This window comes from Arabidopsis thaliana, chromosome 5, assembly GCF_000001735.4.
Source record: "Arabidopsis thaliana chromosome 5, partial sequence".
NCBI classification, from domain to species: Eukaryota; Viridiplantae; Streptophyta; class Magnoliopsida; order Brassicales; family Brassicaceae; genus Arabidopsis; species Arabidopsis thaliana.
The window spans coordinates 2,520,081-2,533,326 of NC_003076.8; the positions used below are offsets into that span (position 1 = coordinate 2,520,081).

The 13,246-nt window shown below is 37.3% G+C and overlaps 4 protein-coding genes and 1 long non-coding RNA gene across 9 annotated transcripts; 2 read left to right on the forward strand and 3 right to left on the reverse strand.

Annotated features, from left to right (window-relative positions):
* Positions 1-83: 83 nt before the first annotated feature.
* On the forward strand, positions 84-1,466 carry AT5G07900 (Mitochondrial transcription termination factor family protein). Its single transcript, NM_120872.1, has one exon — positions 89-1,466. The coding sequence runs from the start codon at positions 108-110 to the stop codon at positions 1,323-1,325; it is 1,218 nt and encodes a 405-aa protein (NP_568185.1). The 5' UTR covers positions 89-107; the 3' UTR covers positions 1,326-1,466.
* AT5G01435 lies at positions 771-1,210 on the reverse strand. Its single transcript, NR_142506.1, has one exon. It is a non-coding gene; the product is annotated as an other RNA (long non-coding RNA).
* Positions 1,454-4,310, reverse strand: AT5G07910 (Leucine-rich repeat (LRR) family protein). The gene is made up of 10 exons (NM_120873.4): positions 3,588-4,310; positions 3,260-3,329; positions 3,123-3,169; positions 2,865-2,973; positions 2,683-2,768; positions 2,514-2,604; positions 2,242-2,327; positions 2,063-2,149; positions 1,831-1,967; positions 1,454-1,742 (listed from the first exon to the last, which is right to left on the reverse strand). Exons 1-9 carry the CDS (start codon positions 3,687-3,689, stop codon positions 1,857-1,859), a joined length of 789 nt encoding a protein of 262 aa, NP_196408.2. The 5' UTR covers positions 3,690-4,310; the 3' UTR covers positions 1,454-1,742; positions 1,831-1,856.
* Positions 4,311-4,606: 296 nt separating this feature from the next.
* Positions 4,607-9,341, reverse strand: DGK1 (diacylglycerol kinase1). Of its 3 annotated transcripts, none has more exons than NM_120874.3 (8): positions 9,040-9,341; positions 7,147-8,542; positions 6,662-7,028; positions 6,200-6,276; positions 5,920-6,039; positions 5,679-5,843; positions 5,446-5,583; positions 4,607-5,266 (listed from the first exon to the last, which is right to left on the reverse strand). In NM_120874.3, the coding sequence occupies exons 2-8, from the start codon at positions 8,314-8,316 to the stop codon at positions 5,117-5,119; spliced, it is 2,187 nt and encodes a 728-aa protein (NP_196409.1). In that variant the 5' UTR covers positions 8,317-8,542; positions 9,040-9,341; the 3' UTR covers positions 4,607-5,116. The 3 variants fall into 3 exon arrangements, with proteins under 3 accessions (NP_196409.1, NP_001331085.1, NP_001331084.1); NM_001342968.1 differs by having other exon boundaries at positions 4,620-5,266; positions 7,147-8,354; NM_001342967.1 differs by having other exon boundaries at positions 4,620-5,583.
* A 1,412-nt stretch (positions 9,342-10,753) lies between these two features.
* Positions 10,754-12,662, forward strand: MCT2 (MEI2 C-terminal RRM only like 2; the record flags this gene model as incomplete). Of its 3 annotated transcripts, NM_001203324.1 has the most annotated exons (6): positions 10,754-11,224; positions 11,378-11,494; positions 11,732-11,877; positions 11,991-12,121; positions 12,203-12,440; positions 12,636-12,662. In NM_001203324.1, the coding sequence occupies 5 exons, from the start codon at positions 10,785-10,787 to the stop codon at positions 12,251-12,253; spliced, it is 885 nt and encodes a 294-aa protein (NP_001190253.1). The 3 variants fall into 3 exon arrangements, with proteins under 3 accessions (NP_001190253.1, NP_196410.1, NP_001078544.1); NM_120875.1 differs by lacking the exons at positions 12,203-12,440; positions 12,636-12,662 and having other exon boundaries at positions 10,785-11,224; positions 11,991-12,136; NM_001085075.1 differs by lacking the exons at positions 12,203-12,440; positions 12,636-12,662 and having other exon boundaries at positions 10,785-11,224; positions 11,732-12,136.
* Positions 12,663-13,246: the final 584 nt, after the last annotated feature.

The window sequence follows — 13,246 nt, forward strand, 5'->3', positions numbered from 1 at the left end:
CCGGTCAATTCCGGTCGGGTCGGTTCGGGTCAAACTAGTTATTATTTCGGATTTGGTTTATGTACTGTGAGAGTGAGAGATTTTTAGTAAGCAATCCCTCTCTAGTAATGGCGGTCGCAATACCTCAAGCCACTTCTCTTACGAACCTCGTCTTCCTCACGAAATTAATCCCACGAGGAAGCTTCACCACCATACTACCTAAGCATCATCGGAAACCAATCTTCGTATTCTCTCTCCAGACTCAATTTTCTTCTCCAGTAACCACACTCACCTCCAAAAACCCTAAAGATGATGAGCAACAGCAAAAACTCTCCTTCACCCTCAACTACCTTATCGACTCATGTGGACTATCTCCAGATTCCGCCACCGTAGCCTCTCGTAAGCTCTTACTAGATTCACCAGAACGACCCAACACAGTTCTCAACCTTCTTCGTGACCATGGATTCACCACAGCTCAAATCTCATCTCTCGTCAAGAAACGTCCTGTTCTCTTATTAGCCAATGCTGAATCTGTCCTCCTCCCGAAACTCAGCTTCTTTCTCTCAATTGGTGTCTCAAAATCTTTACTTGCTCGAACTTTAGCTTCTGATCCAACCATTTTGACTAGATCCCTTGTTAATCAGCTTATCCCTTCTTACAATTTCCTTAAAAGCGTTCTTGATTCCGATGAGAAGATTGTGGCGGCGTTGCGGAGGACGACTTGGGTTTTCCTTGAGGATCACACTAAGAACCTTGTCCCAAACATCAACTATATGGCGGAGACTGGTGTTCCTGAGAAATGTATCAAGCTGCTTCTCACGCATTTTCCTGAAGCTGTGATGCAGAAGAACCATGAGTTCCAAGCAATTGCTAAGCAAGCTCAAGAGATGGGGTTCAATCCTCAAAAATCAACATTTGTGTTGGCCATTCATGCTCTCTCTGGGAAAGGAAACAAATCGATATGGGACAAATGTTTTGAGGTTTATCAGAGATGGGGATGGTCGGAAGATGATATCATGTGTGCGTTCAAGAAGCACCCTCATTGTATGATGTTGTCTGAGAGGAAGATTAACAGAACGATGGAATATTTTGTGAATGAGATGAATATGGCGCCTAGATCGATCGCACAGTGTCCAGTGGTGCTCTTCTTCAGCCTTGAGAAGAGGATTATCCCGAGGTGTTCGGTTACTAAGGTTTTGGTATCGAACGGGCTTGTGAAAGAGGATTGGAGCTTGACGTCTTTGTTGGTTCCAGTGGAGAAAGTGTTCTTGGAGAAGCTCGTGATCAAGTACGAAGAGGAGTTGCCTGAGTTGATGAATCTGTATCTAGGATGCACCAAACTCTGAGCTTTTGTTTTTGACTGTTTTCATTATCAAATGTCAGATGCTGAGAGACATGAATCTTTGTGAAAAGAGTCTAGTGTGTAATCCAATTTTGGTAGTGAAAGGAAAGCTGATTAGCAAGCCCAACGTGTGTTTTAAAGACAGAACAATTGAAGACTTGCATGTAGAAGTAGAATCGTCATCTCAATATAAGGGCCAAAGCCAAGAATCGGTCTGCCTATATGATTTGTATACACACACGCACATATACATATACAGACACGCCTTGATAGAGTATACAAACGTACATATGTATGTGTTCATAAGAATTGGTGTGACAGTAACAGAGATTCTAAATCTTGCAGACGAGAGAAAGAGAGAGAGAGAGTTTTACAACAATATTTCTTACACGAAACGATGATCCTCATTCACCGAACCGACCTGCAAAAAACGAATATTTTATCATCAGTGAGGAATAATACATAGAGACTAATACCAAATCTATCTGCACTAGTCTAAATGAACTTACAAAGTAAGGAGATGTGAAGACAGTTTTCATTTATCAACGCCTACATCAAGTGCTTTAGAGCCCATCATCACATTCGAATCGATTTGCTTATCAAATTTCTTCTTTCTCCTCTCTTCAAAGTCTTGGTATCCTTCCATCTATCCATTTTTATATAAATGTATGTTACACAAAACCCAATTCAAACAAACAACTTTAAAAAGTGTTCTTTCGAGGTTATGGATTATTGAATTACCAGCTGAAACTGATCCATGGAAATAGGATTGTTATGCAAAGAAAGGTTTTGCAGACTCTTGCAATGTATCAGCAATCCATCTGGAATCTGGAAAACAACAAGTGTTACAGATTTCAAAGGAAGAAGATAGTGATTCAATAAACCCAAAAACAAAAAAAAACACATTTCAATCTGTTTACCTGGTTCACTTGATTATTGTCTAAGGAAAGCGACTTTAACTGAATCAGATTGCAGAGTGATGCAGGAAGCTCTTCAACAACGTTATCTGCAAGGCTATCCCGAATCACGATTAAGCTTTGGAGAAGAAACAACCAGAGGAATGTCCAGAACAAAATGTCAATAGAAAAAAACATAACACTTGTTTCCTAAAGAGTTTTGATGTTTCTGAATCACCTAACAAAAATGGGGGATAAAAAGAAACAGAATCTAAAGAGCGAAACTAGAAACATACCATTAGCCTGTACTTCTTCTAAAGAAGCACAGCTCCCTACTGATTCAGGAAGGGATTTCAATCTGTTATTTGAGACATTCAACAGCAGTAGCTGCATTTGATTAGAGAAAGCTTGTTAATTATTTCAGGGAGATCCTAGAGCTATGCTTTGGTAAATGAAGTCACTTACATTGCGGAGACTACCAATAGTATCGGGCAAGTATATGAGCATATTTCTTGAGATTGATAGTTGCTCAAGCCTTACCAACTGGCCCACTGGAAAGCAAGAAAAATATATGAATACGAACCGTAATAGGACACAAGTTGTTTTAAAATTAACAAATAGTGTACTTGTATCAAAGAGCATCTTACATTCATCAGGCAAACAGCTGATGCGGTTTCCATCAAGCATCAAAACTTTGAGAGATTGAAGCTTCCCTAGATTCCCCGGAAGGCGCTCAACTAGATTATCAGCTATTAACTGCCAAAAGTCAGCATGATGGGAAAGAGTCAAAATCCACAGAGAAAGTACCAACTAGCATTCCATTGAGTCAAATACTGTGATCATAGCTAATACAAGATACGACGAAATATGCAGATAATGTACACAGAGAGGCAAAGTTTCCTCACCAGACGCTGCATATTGATTAACTTGCTGATTTCTCCAGGAACATCAGCTGCATAAATATGGTCAAATACAAAGTCCCTCAGCTATTACTCTTAACACGTCAATGAAGAAAGAAATCAAAATGAAGCAGAAGGCATACCAATCTTATTGTGTGTTAGATCAAGTGTTCGCACTGCTCTCTCCATTTCAATCACTTCATCAGGAAATGTCTACTCAACAAAACAAATCAAAAAAACAGAAAATTCACCAATCAAGAGATAATCAGCCAATCCAGTCTTAACAAAACCCTAGAACAAATTCGTATGCTGCATTGATGACACAATCACAAAGTTCAGTGCTTTTCGTCTCTATCAATCATTCAAACAAGAGACAATAACAACAACACACATAGAATAAACATCTCTACAAAGTCATATAGACAGATAGAAACAAGTTTGTCAATCAATTCCAAGTGGAGACAAGTATACCTTCAATTTGGAGTCGCGGAGACCAACAATGCCTGTAGATCGCCAGCGTGAGATCCGATTAGCCTTTGAACCACCAGCTGTATTGCTCGCGCAACACCCCATTTTTGTGTTTCCGATTCTTCGCCGATCGTCGCAGTAGATTTCGATTAGATGATTTATATAAATAATGAAGAAATCTCAGATACCCAGAGAAAGTTTCAAAGTAATCTGATTGCTAAAAGAGATGGCTTTTGGGGTCAAAATTTGGTTTTTGAGGTTTAGGTGAGGGTCAAGGTCTCTGTCTCGCTCGCGGGTTATATAGAAAGAAAGCCAAATTCGTCCCCAAAAACAGAAAAATATAATTTGGAAAAGTAAAAAGACCCTAAATTTGATAAAAGTGCTTAGCTTTGGAAACTCGAAGATCGGTAAGAAATCAAAATCAAAATCATTTCGAGCCCCAAGACTCAAATACTATTGAGTCAATGAACTAAACTTCAGATTTTATCTTGGTATTGGTGATCCCACTAATCAAATCGAGGGAAATTTCAGATATCTATGTTACCAAAGACTCATTTTTGAAGTACTTAAACTTGTCTTCTGACCACATTACCTGTCTTGTTTCTTACATAACCTCTTACCTTTCAATCATACCTAAACATTTTGTTTGCAAAATCTTTCTTTTAGTGGTTCTATTTTTAAAACTTTCGTTGTTAAACGTCTTTTTCTTGGTTCTAAACTTCTAACTAATGATAGTGTTGTTAAACCAACGTATATATGATATTAACCAGAAAAATGGCTTGTTTTATTACAAGAAAACGAGGTTTCTTTTGATATATAGCCCCTTCCTCAAGCAACAGCATGGTCGGACTAATTTTTTTTTTTCTTTTCCATTTATTTTATTCTCATACCCATCTCGTTAAATTTCAAACCAAAAACACTAATAACTCAAATTCGAAACCGACCAGTCAACCAAGTTATGAAGTTGATGTGAAAAGCCAAAATGTGAAGTCTTTTGACTTGATATCGTTTGTATTATATACTGAATATCAAAGAACTCAGCCCATAATTTCAAAAGTTTTATGAATGGTAAACATTAGGAACAAACACGCAGCAAAAAGAACAGGAAGTAAGAAGCCTAATAATACTATTTCTAGAAAATAATCACAAATTAAGAACATGGTTCATCTATATGTACATACATGATTCTTCTCAAAATTCTATTTGATATAGAAAAGGAACCCATAATAATAAAATATGAGAAAGACAGAGATAATTAAACACGTTTTGCTTTCATTCACTATGAGAACAGCCAAAAATCTAGGAACCAGATTCCAATTTTTGGTTCCTTTTTCCTACTTCCACACAGAACCCGCTTTGTCAATCAGCGGATTTCGATCTTCAAGACTTTTTAACATTCCCTTCATTAGGCAGAGGTACAAGATATGTAAAATACACGCATTTGTAAATATTTGTAACTAACCAGTGATGATTGATTGGTTGTTGAAGAGGGAAGGTTTTGTCTTCTGTCTTTTCTTTTTTTTTCCCCTGTTTTAAGTTAGCCGTAGAGCCATTTCTTGAAGCAGCGTTCGTTTCTGAGAAGCGTTTATCACTTGATTGGTTTCTGCATTCTCTAGAACATCTGTGATTATAGCTGCTGCGTGACCCAGTGGCTCTTCCGCGGCTCTCTTTAGCATGAAAGCCTGGTGCAAGTGAAGGTAAGTGAGAAAACTAAAAACAGTTTCACAAAAAATGGTTCGAGCTTTTAGAGGAGTTAAGAAAAAACAGAAGACCACAAACTTTTACAATCTAGTGCAACTTTTTCTCAGTAGAAAACTTGATTTGAATCCAGAATCTAAGTTAGGGAAATGGAGAGAAGAACCTGGCCATGGTGCGATATGGTTAAGGTACATGGTTGCTGATTCCAAGGCTCTCCATCAATTTGCACTGGTAAAGGCGCACAAAGTTGTATCTTGACTGCTGACCCTTGAGCTAGCCTTCTCGCACGAGACAACCCGACCTGAAGATGTGAAAACAAAACAAAAATCAATTTATGTTAGTTTTTAGGTTACCAGTCAAATGTATACAAATAAGACATAAGAGTACAAATATAACCTGAAGTTTCCCAAGGTGCCATGTCCCAGATATACTCACAACTTCAACTATCTTGTCGTGCATCGATTGCGGATCAAAGTTTTCATATGTTTCATCTTCATTCTGCCATAAATCCACCCCTCCCATGTAACTTCCAATGTTTGCAACCAGTATTCCTTCCGCATCCTTCAGAGATTTAGCATAGAGAAGTTAGAGCATTAATTATCATGCGGGTCGTATCTGTAAGGTATCTGTGACTCACCTCAGGAACCTCGATGTCAACACCATCCACCTCAACTCGAACTTGCCAAGGGAAATCTTCGAATGTTCTGTCCATTATACTCCTTGCACCTTCTCTGGCATAGAGGACTTTGTTCATAAACTGCACATGGAGACCATTCAAATATCAGTTTCATGGACTAAAGGATTAACCATACAGCTTCTCTACAATATATGCCAGTTATATCATGATTGTGAAATATAGAAATACAGTTTTCCTGAGGTTATATCAAAATTTTATCAATTAATGTTCATTTGGTTACCTGGCTATAAAATCTCTCTGGATTCTCCTCCCGTAGATTGTGAATCTCAAGGGCAACCTTAGCATCACACCCAACCCCTGTTAAGATTAGCAAAGTTAGCAACAATTTATAGGCTATGGGTTCAAGATAGCAGTCATATCATTTACAAGGGTAATATACACAACGGGAATGGTTCAAACCATTCTTCATGAATTTATTTAAAGAATCTATCATTATACAATTTTAATTTATATAGACTTTAAATGCAAACTGCCGTGTTAAATTGTAAATAATTTTAACCCCGAGATAAGTCTTGATAAGAGTAATATATACGGGACAAAAGTTGCAAACAGAACTAAAGGACTCTGGATACAAATGAAACTGCCCCACTACTTCGACGATTAGCAACCTCACATATAATTGAAATTATATCGAAAGCAAAGCTGTGAAGGTTTTCACCTAGAGGTTTTGAATTTAACTGACCTATATAATTGTTCATATATTTTGGCGGCTGGAGTTGCTTTCCTTGTTGATTCAGAATCGATACTTTCCAACGATCAAGGACAGTGACTGCAGCATGCTCTATGTTCTGTAATACTGTCGACAAGCCTCCTTGTCTCTCAACAGAACCCAAACCACCACCCCAATTTAATACTCGGGATAGATCATTCCCGGTTCCAGCAGGCAGTATAGCAACTGCAGGAGGAGAAATAAAATTCTGTTTCTCTATGGCATCTAATACCCAACCAGCGGTGCCATCTCCACCACAAACAAGAACTCTAAAGTGAGGAACCTTCCTGAAGAGAAAAAGTCCCACTTCTGGTCCCTGCACTGAACTCAATTCAAATACCTGCAAGAAACGGCTCGCGTCAATAAACTTTAAAGACTACAGATTAAGAAAATGCATTGAAAATGTCCACAGAATCAGATTTAAGTCTGTGACGAGTTTTCAAGGCAGTATACTCTACCTGCACAGGATTTAGATGAAGATGAAGACGTTGACGAAGGGAATCACCTCGTTGAGCACCACTCTTTTTGTTAATAAAAACCAACAACGGTCTTGCATCTGAAGGCAAATCAGCTAGTTCATACTTAAGTTTCGACCTTAGTGCATGATATTCCTTCTGACCAAAAGACCCGGTTCTTTTAACACTCGGCTTCTTTTCCAGCTTGCCATTGCTGTCACTGTCCCCGTTAGAAGAATCCCCATTCATAACGCTGATAGAATTTTCCAGTACGGCATGAGCGCCATTAACAGTTGGACCTGTATCAGCTGTGCTTTCTGTGGATTCATCGCAATTGCTACCACTATTACCAGTGTCAGCTGAAGTTTCATTAGTTTGCTTGTATTTTTTGCTTTGAATCCTGATACTGGCAAGGGCGGTAGATGCAAGTTCGTTAGCACCATGAGTGATTGAGCTCAGAAATCCTCCAGAGGGATTCCGCGTCAATTCCTTAACGTAGAGTGGGCACAATATTAACCTTCTAAGCGGGCCTAAATCACAAATGTCACCAGTTTCATTTGACATGTTACTGTGACAGTCAACGTGCACAAGACGTTGACACCACAAGCAGCACCATATAGGAGAACCCCCAAGAAAGGAGCTACTACATGACTCGTCACAGTAGCTACAAAACGAGGAGTCATCAGTCTGATCAGCCCCTTCTGTCCACCGCACTGCCCACTGGTGCACCACATGCTCAAATCCAACCATGGAGACACATTTGCAATCTTTTGGCGCACTTGAAGAACAGTTAAAATGTGCTGCTGCTCCACAGATTGTGCACCTGTGGAAAAAACTTTCTGAAGCTACAATTGCCTGAGATGGCGACATGGACTTCAAGCAAACACAACAGTTCAAGTTTTTCGCACGAGCTATAGGGTCGAGTTCCCAGCTATGTGGGGCAACAGGAACCTTATGTCGTGCCTTTGGATTTTTCTTTGACCTGGCTATGGCTTTCGTCCAACTTAAATTAATATTTCTTCGCCATTGAAAAGCAGTGTAGGCGATGGTCAATATACCAACAAGGGCAGCAACAAAACAAGAGAACATTAAACCACGAGATTCAACCGTGTCAATAGGATTCTTGCTGGTCCAGCTAGGAAAGAACATCCCCAATTCTCCATCGTCGTCCATTTGTCTATGTTGCAACTCTACTACAAGTGTGAAAATCCCTGAAATCCGAGCCAATAAGAAGCCCCAAAAAGATTATTGTATTGGTCAGGTCCACACACAGATCATCAAAAATTCTTCCTCAAACTCCATATCATCATCATCCATCAAACCAGTTTATGCTCAGAAAAAGCGATATCGCAGAGGACAACAAACACAATTCAACTAAAGAAAAACAAACTCTTCTTCCCTGACAGTAAGAAAAAAAAACATGTCATCCAACCGCATAACACGATAGAAACAATCGTTTTCATAAGAAACACTGCAGCCCAAATTACAAAGGCCCTGAACAATGTAAACAAAAACAAATTTACTACAAGAAAATTAATTGTTTGGTCATTTTCTTCCTCGGATTCAGACTTCAATCAAACAATCGTAATCATGCTTGGACAACACATTCTTAAAATCAAAATGAAACCTTGCTCTCAAGTTCCTAAGTTTGATACATATTGATGAAAACTTACTCTGCTCATTTCCAACAATACTATAAGAGGCAAAACAAAACCTTTAAGCTTCGACTTTAATAAACAAAAAAAAAAAAAAAACTCGAGCTCTAGTGAAAAATAAACTCAGATCACAAAGTTCCAAAAATCTCCTATTAAAAAAAAAGGGGCAAAAACTGCAGCTTTCTCTCTGTCCACGAAGATCCAATGTAAATTACACCAACAAATAAATAAAAAAACTAACCTGAAGAAGCGAGAGGGAGAAGTAGAAGAGATGATCAAATCAGAAGCCTAAGAGAGATCTAGAAAGCGACCCGAAAAGCGAAAGAAGAAGAGAAACCCACAATCGATGATGCACCAAGCACGAAGCTTTTTTACTCCAACGAAAATTCCCAAATCCAAAAATTTTGATTTTGAAAAAGCAGAGATGCTCTCTCTTTCAGTTTTCTTATAATAATTAAAATCTTTCGTTTGATTAATTCGATCGGACTATATACAATATGATTTGTGAAAGGAGAAAGATTCTGGGCGAAAAAGAGGGTTAATCTATCGTATCCGTTTTACACGGCTTGGCCACGTAGGATATATGAATCTCACAGTTCCTAGTTGCCACGTGCCCATACATTTTTTGTCGGCAAAGGGCCCAGGCCCATTACTTTCATGACACGGTTCCTAAATTACTTGTACTATGTGACATTGACCCAATCAAAACAGAAGAAAACATATAGAATTATTCTTTTGGGATTTATTAATTCAATACACTAAAGGGAAAATGTCCAAATCTGGTTTTTGACATCCAAATGTTTTTGATTGTATGCTTTTGTCTAAAATACATTTGGCAAAAAAAAAAGGAAATGCGATTGTGATGTTGATTTAAGTAACAAAAAAAAGTGTTGATGTGTAAGACATGATTCTCTCTACCACTGCATTTAATGTTAAGAAATTTTTTTTAAAAATGATATATATCTACGCAAAAATATTAATATTTTATATACTAATATTCTTTACGAGCAACCTGCAGATACATATTGATCAAATTCTTAACTTAATATGTAAATGTTGACTATAAATCTTATCCAAGTACTCCCCATCGACCATACGGCATTACTAGCAAGAAATCCTTTTGCAGCATGGGACTTTACTCTTTGAAGTATATGTCACTATATATTCTCCTATATATGCTCGATCCTTGGACTAAATCTGTGGTACTCGACCCGATCGATCTACTCCACTGCAGTTAAGTTCAAAAATACAACACCTAAACATGTGTTTTTTGATGATATTGGTAATTTACCTTGTATCACTTGGTACGGTGTTACCAATCTGCTTTTTTAGATCATACCTTTAGTAGATAACAAATATGAGAACTACATAATATGTATGGGAATCTTAAGTAATTGTTTATGATATGAACATCTTCAGTTTCGACTAAACTTTTGATTGCTACTAAATACGTATAGAACAAATCTTCTTAATTATATCTTATAACTACCGTTTCTTAATTATTACAACAATATGTCATATGATCCAAGTCTAAACTATAAATGTCCCTTTGAAAACGGACACTTCAAGTACAGCTATATCACAAAAGATTTGGCAAATCTAAGTACACATTTAGATTTGGTAAATTTGTACAGAATCAGTGTGTTCCATTTCAACACCTAAAAATATAGTCACTTTTAAAACCAAAAATAAAGAAAAAAATAGTCATATCACCGATGCTTAGCTTGATCATCATAAGCTTAGCTTGATCATCATAAGGTACTGAGCCTCACGGATCTCGAGGTTAGAAATAAGAAGAGAGAAAAAAAACACCAAATCGGACGGTTAACAAGTTACTGACAAAACGAAATTATGAACCTGAGAGAGTAGACACTAGTCTTCGGATCTTCTAGACTAAGATATCAAATCTGTTTGTTATTAGAAGATAATATATATAATGAACCAAACACAAAATCATTTCTGCTCTCCATAACTAGAACACCTCCAATGGCTTCTTCCGATGATCCAGCTCCGGAGAACAACCACGTCTCCGTCTTAGCTAGACAAGCTCGAAACCCACCGACACATTTTTTCTTTCCTCACAATCCTTCTCCTCGTACTTACTACTTCTCGGCGCCACCACAGATTTATTTCATCTCCGACATATATCTCCCTCCTCCTCCATCAATATGGGTGTATTATCCTCTTTGGTATATTAACCCTAACCCTAATGTATATGAGTCTACACAAGAACTTCCTCAACGTTACTCTCCAAACCCTAGCCAAGAGATGACTCTTCCACCGACTAGTAGTAGAAGAGTTTTTGGCCGGAGAAGTTACGAACTATGTGAGAAGGTGACATGGAGGACAAGTATCAAGCCGGAAGTTGAATCCAACGGTGATCACATCACAACCGTCATGCTTCGCAATATACCGAACCGATACACGTGCGTATATAATTCCTTCATTTTAAATTCATAACCACTAGATTATACAGTATATGTTAGTATTTAAACAAGGTGTGATTTAATTTATTTATTTTGTTGTGGTGGTGAAATGATGAGGCATATATTGAAGCTAATGATTAACAATATTTGCAGGAGAGAGATGATGATTCAGTTCATGGATAAGCATTGCGAAGAAGCCAATAAAAGTGGGAAAAATGAAGAGTTTACAATCTCTGCTTATGATTTTATTTACCTTCCGATAGACTTTAGGTAAGTTTTAATCTTTATTATTATTCGTTAATTAGTTTCATCTTTGTTTATATACAACGAAATGATGCTATATATACAAATCATAATCGATAATCATTGAATATCTGCATGTTACAACTTACAAATTTTTATTTTGTGCATTAATGTATTTGTAATATAAGTATATATAACAATGTTACTATTCATCTTGATATTATTAACTTGATCATATATAAATTACCTAAATGAATTAAACAGGACTACAATGAACAAAGGGTATGCTTTCGTGAACTTCACAAATGCAAAAGCAGTGTCCAAGTTTAAGGCTGCTTGCAACAACAAGCCGTGGTGCCATTTCTACTCAAAAAAAGAACTTGAGATTACTTATGCTAGAATTCAGGCTAGTTCCACTCCTTTACATATATATATACACATCTTTGATCTGTGTATCTTATCTTATTCAATCTTATTGTAACACTTGTCGGGGAAAACAACAATACTTTTGTGTAGGGCAAAGATGAGCTGGTGAAACGTTTCCAGCATATGACATATCCGGAGGAGGCCTACAGTGCGGTATGTTTCAGCCCAGCTCGTAGCGGAGGGAAAGATACAGTTCAAACCACAATGGTCGGTAAATGCAATGAACCAGTGTGCTCGGTTTAGTCTTTCCATATATGTAATTAGGATTATGAATAATAAAAGTGTATGCGATGGTGAACATGGGTCTAGGATGGAAAAGAAAAGACTCAGACACCGAACCAAATCCAAGTAAAATTCTGAAATGTTTAGTTTTGGATTTGGTTTTTGATGTGTGTGAGTTTTGACTTTTCATAATTAGTGTTATGTTTAAGCGTCTACTACTCTACCTGTTTCTCTGATCTATATATAATTTTCTATGTTGTTGAACTGTTGTCTGGCGATGTTTATATACAAAAATATAGCTATGGTTTTCTCTTTTTTTTTTTTTGTTAATGATTATTCTGATATTCAAAAATTTGGTTGAAAGTTCTTTTTTTTGGTGAAAATCAAGTCATACTTCATTCCAGTTATAGAGAAGACAAAAAAATCTTTCTACAATGAGGATTGTTTTTGCACCAATTAATTTTTTAAAGGAAGTAAGCCACGAACTCTTAGCTTAGAAGGTGATCGCATGAAAAACTAGCTAACAACATAAAAAAAAAAAAAAATGAGTTGGCCAAATATCGCCGGTGGATATTATTAGACTACGTTTTCTTGTCAACGGTGGATATTTTAGATATAAGACTTTTTGGAACGTACCAAAAAGTTTCTCTTATTCCTTTGAACTCGCATTATGTTACAAAATATAACTAGAGAATCTTGCATAGAAAGGTTTGCGGTTTTGTCACTATTTTGTATGTGTACTACTGTACTGTACATTGAACTGTTGTGATCTTTTCAATCATGTAAAAACCTACTATAGACCTTAGCCTATTCTGGCGTTACCTTTACACATTCCAGTTTTTATTGAGCCGAAACCATCATTGTTAGTTTGGGTGACGATAGATTCTGCAGTACCTTGACACAAATCTTCGTTTCTTGGGGAATGGAGCGACAAGTGTGACGTAGATGTGCATCGTAGGCTCCTACAAATAATGACCAAAAAGGCCTTTTTCCATCAACAATTGCTTCTTTTTCTTTTCTCTCTTTTTTTGCCACTTTTTTCCCCACTATGGTCATGAGTCATGACCGGCTTCACATAAACGATGTTGAATCAAATAGCTTTTTGGGCGGGGACTGAGTGGAATTAAAGAT

Coding starts and splice junctions, on each gene's coding strand:
- AT5G07910 (NM_120873.4), bottom strand. CDS start 3,689: ATGGGGTGTTGCGCGAGCAATACAGCTGGTGGTTCAAAGGCTAATCGG. Junction 3,330..3,587: donor TCCGCGACTCCAAATTGAAG/GTATACTTGTCT, acceptor TTTGTTGAGTAG/ACATTTCCTGATGAAGTGAT. Junction 2,769..2,864: donor CAGCTGTTTGCCTGATGAAT/GTAAGATGCTCT, acceptor CTTGCTTTCCAG/TGGGCCAGTTGGTAAGGCTT.
- AT5G07900 (NM_120872.1), top strand. CDS start 108: ATGGCGGTCGCAATACCTCAAGCCACTTCTCTTACGAACCTCGTCTTC.
- DGK1 (NM_120874.3), bottom strand. CDS start 8,316: ATGGACGACGATGGAGAATTGGGGATGTTCTTTCCTAGCTGGACCAGC. Junction 6,040..6,199: donor CAGAGAGATTTTATAGCCAG/GTAACCAAATGA, acceptor CTCCATGTGCAG/TTTATGAACAAAGTCCTCTA. Junction 5,844..5,919: donor TTGACATCGAGGTTCCTGAG/GTGAGTCACAGA, acceptor AAATCTCTGAAG/GATGCGGAAGGAATACTGGT.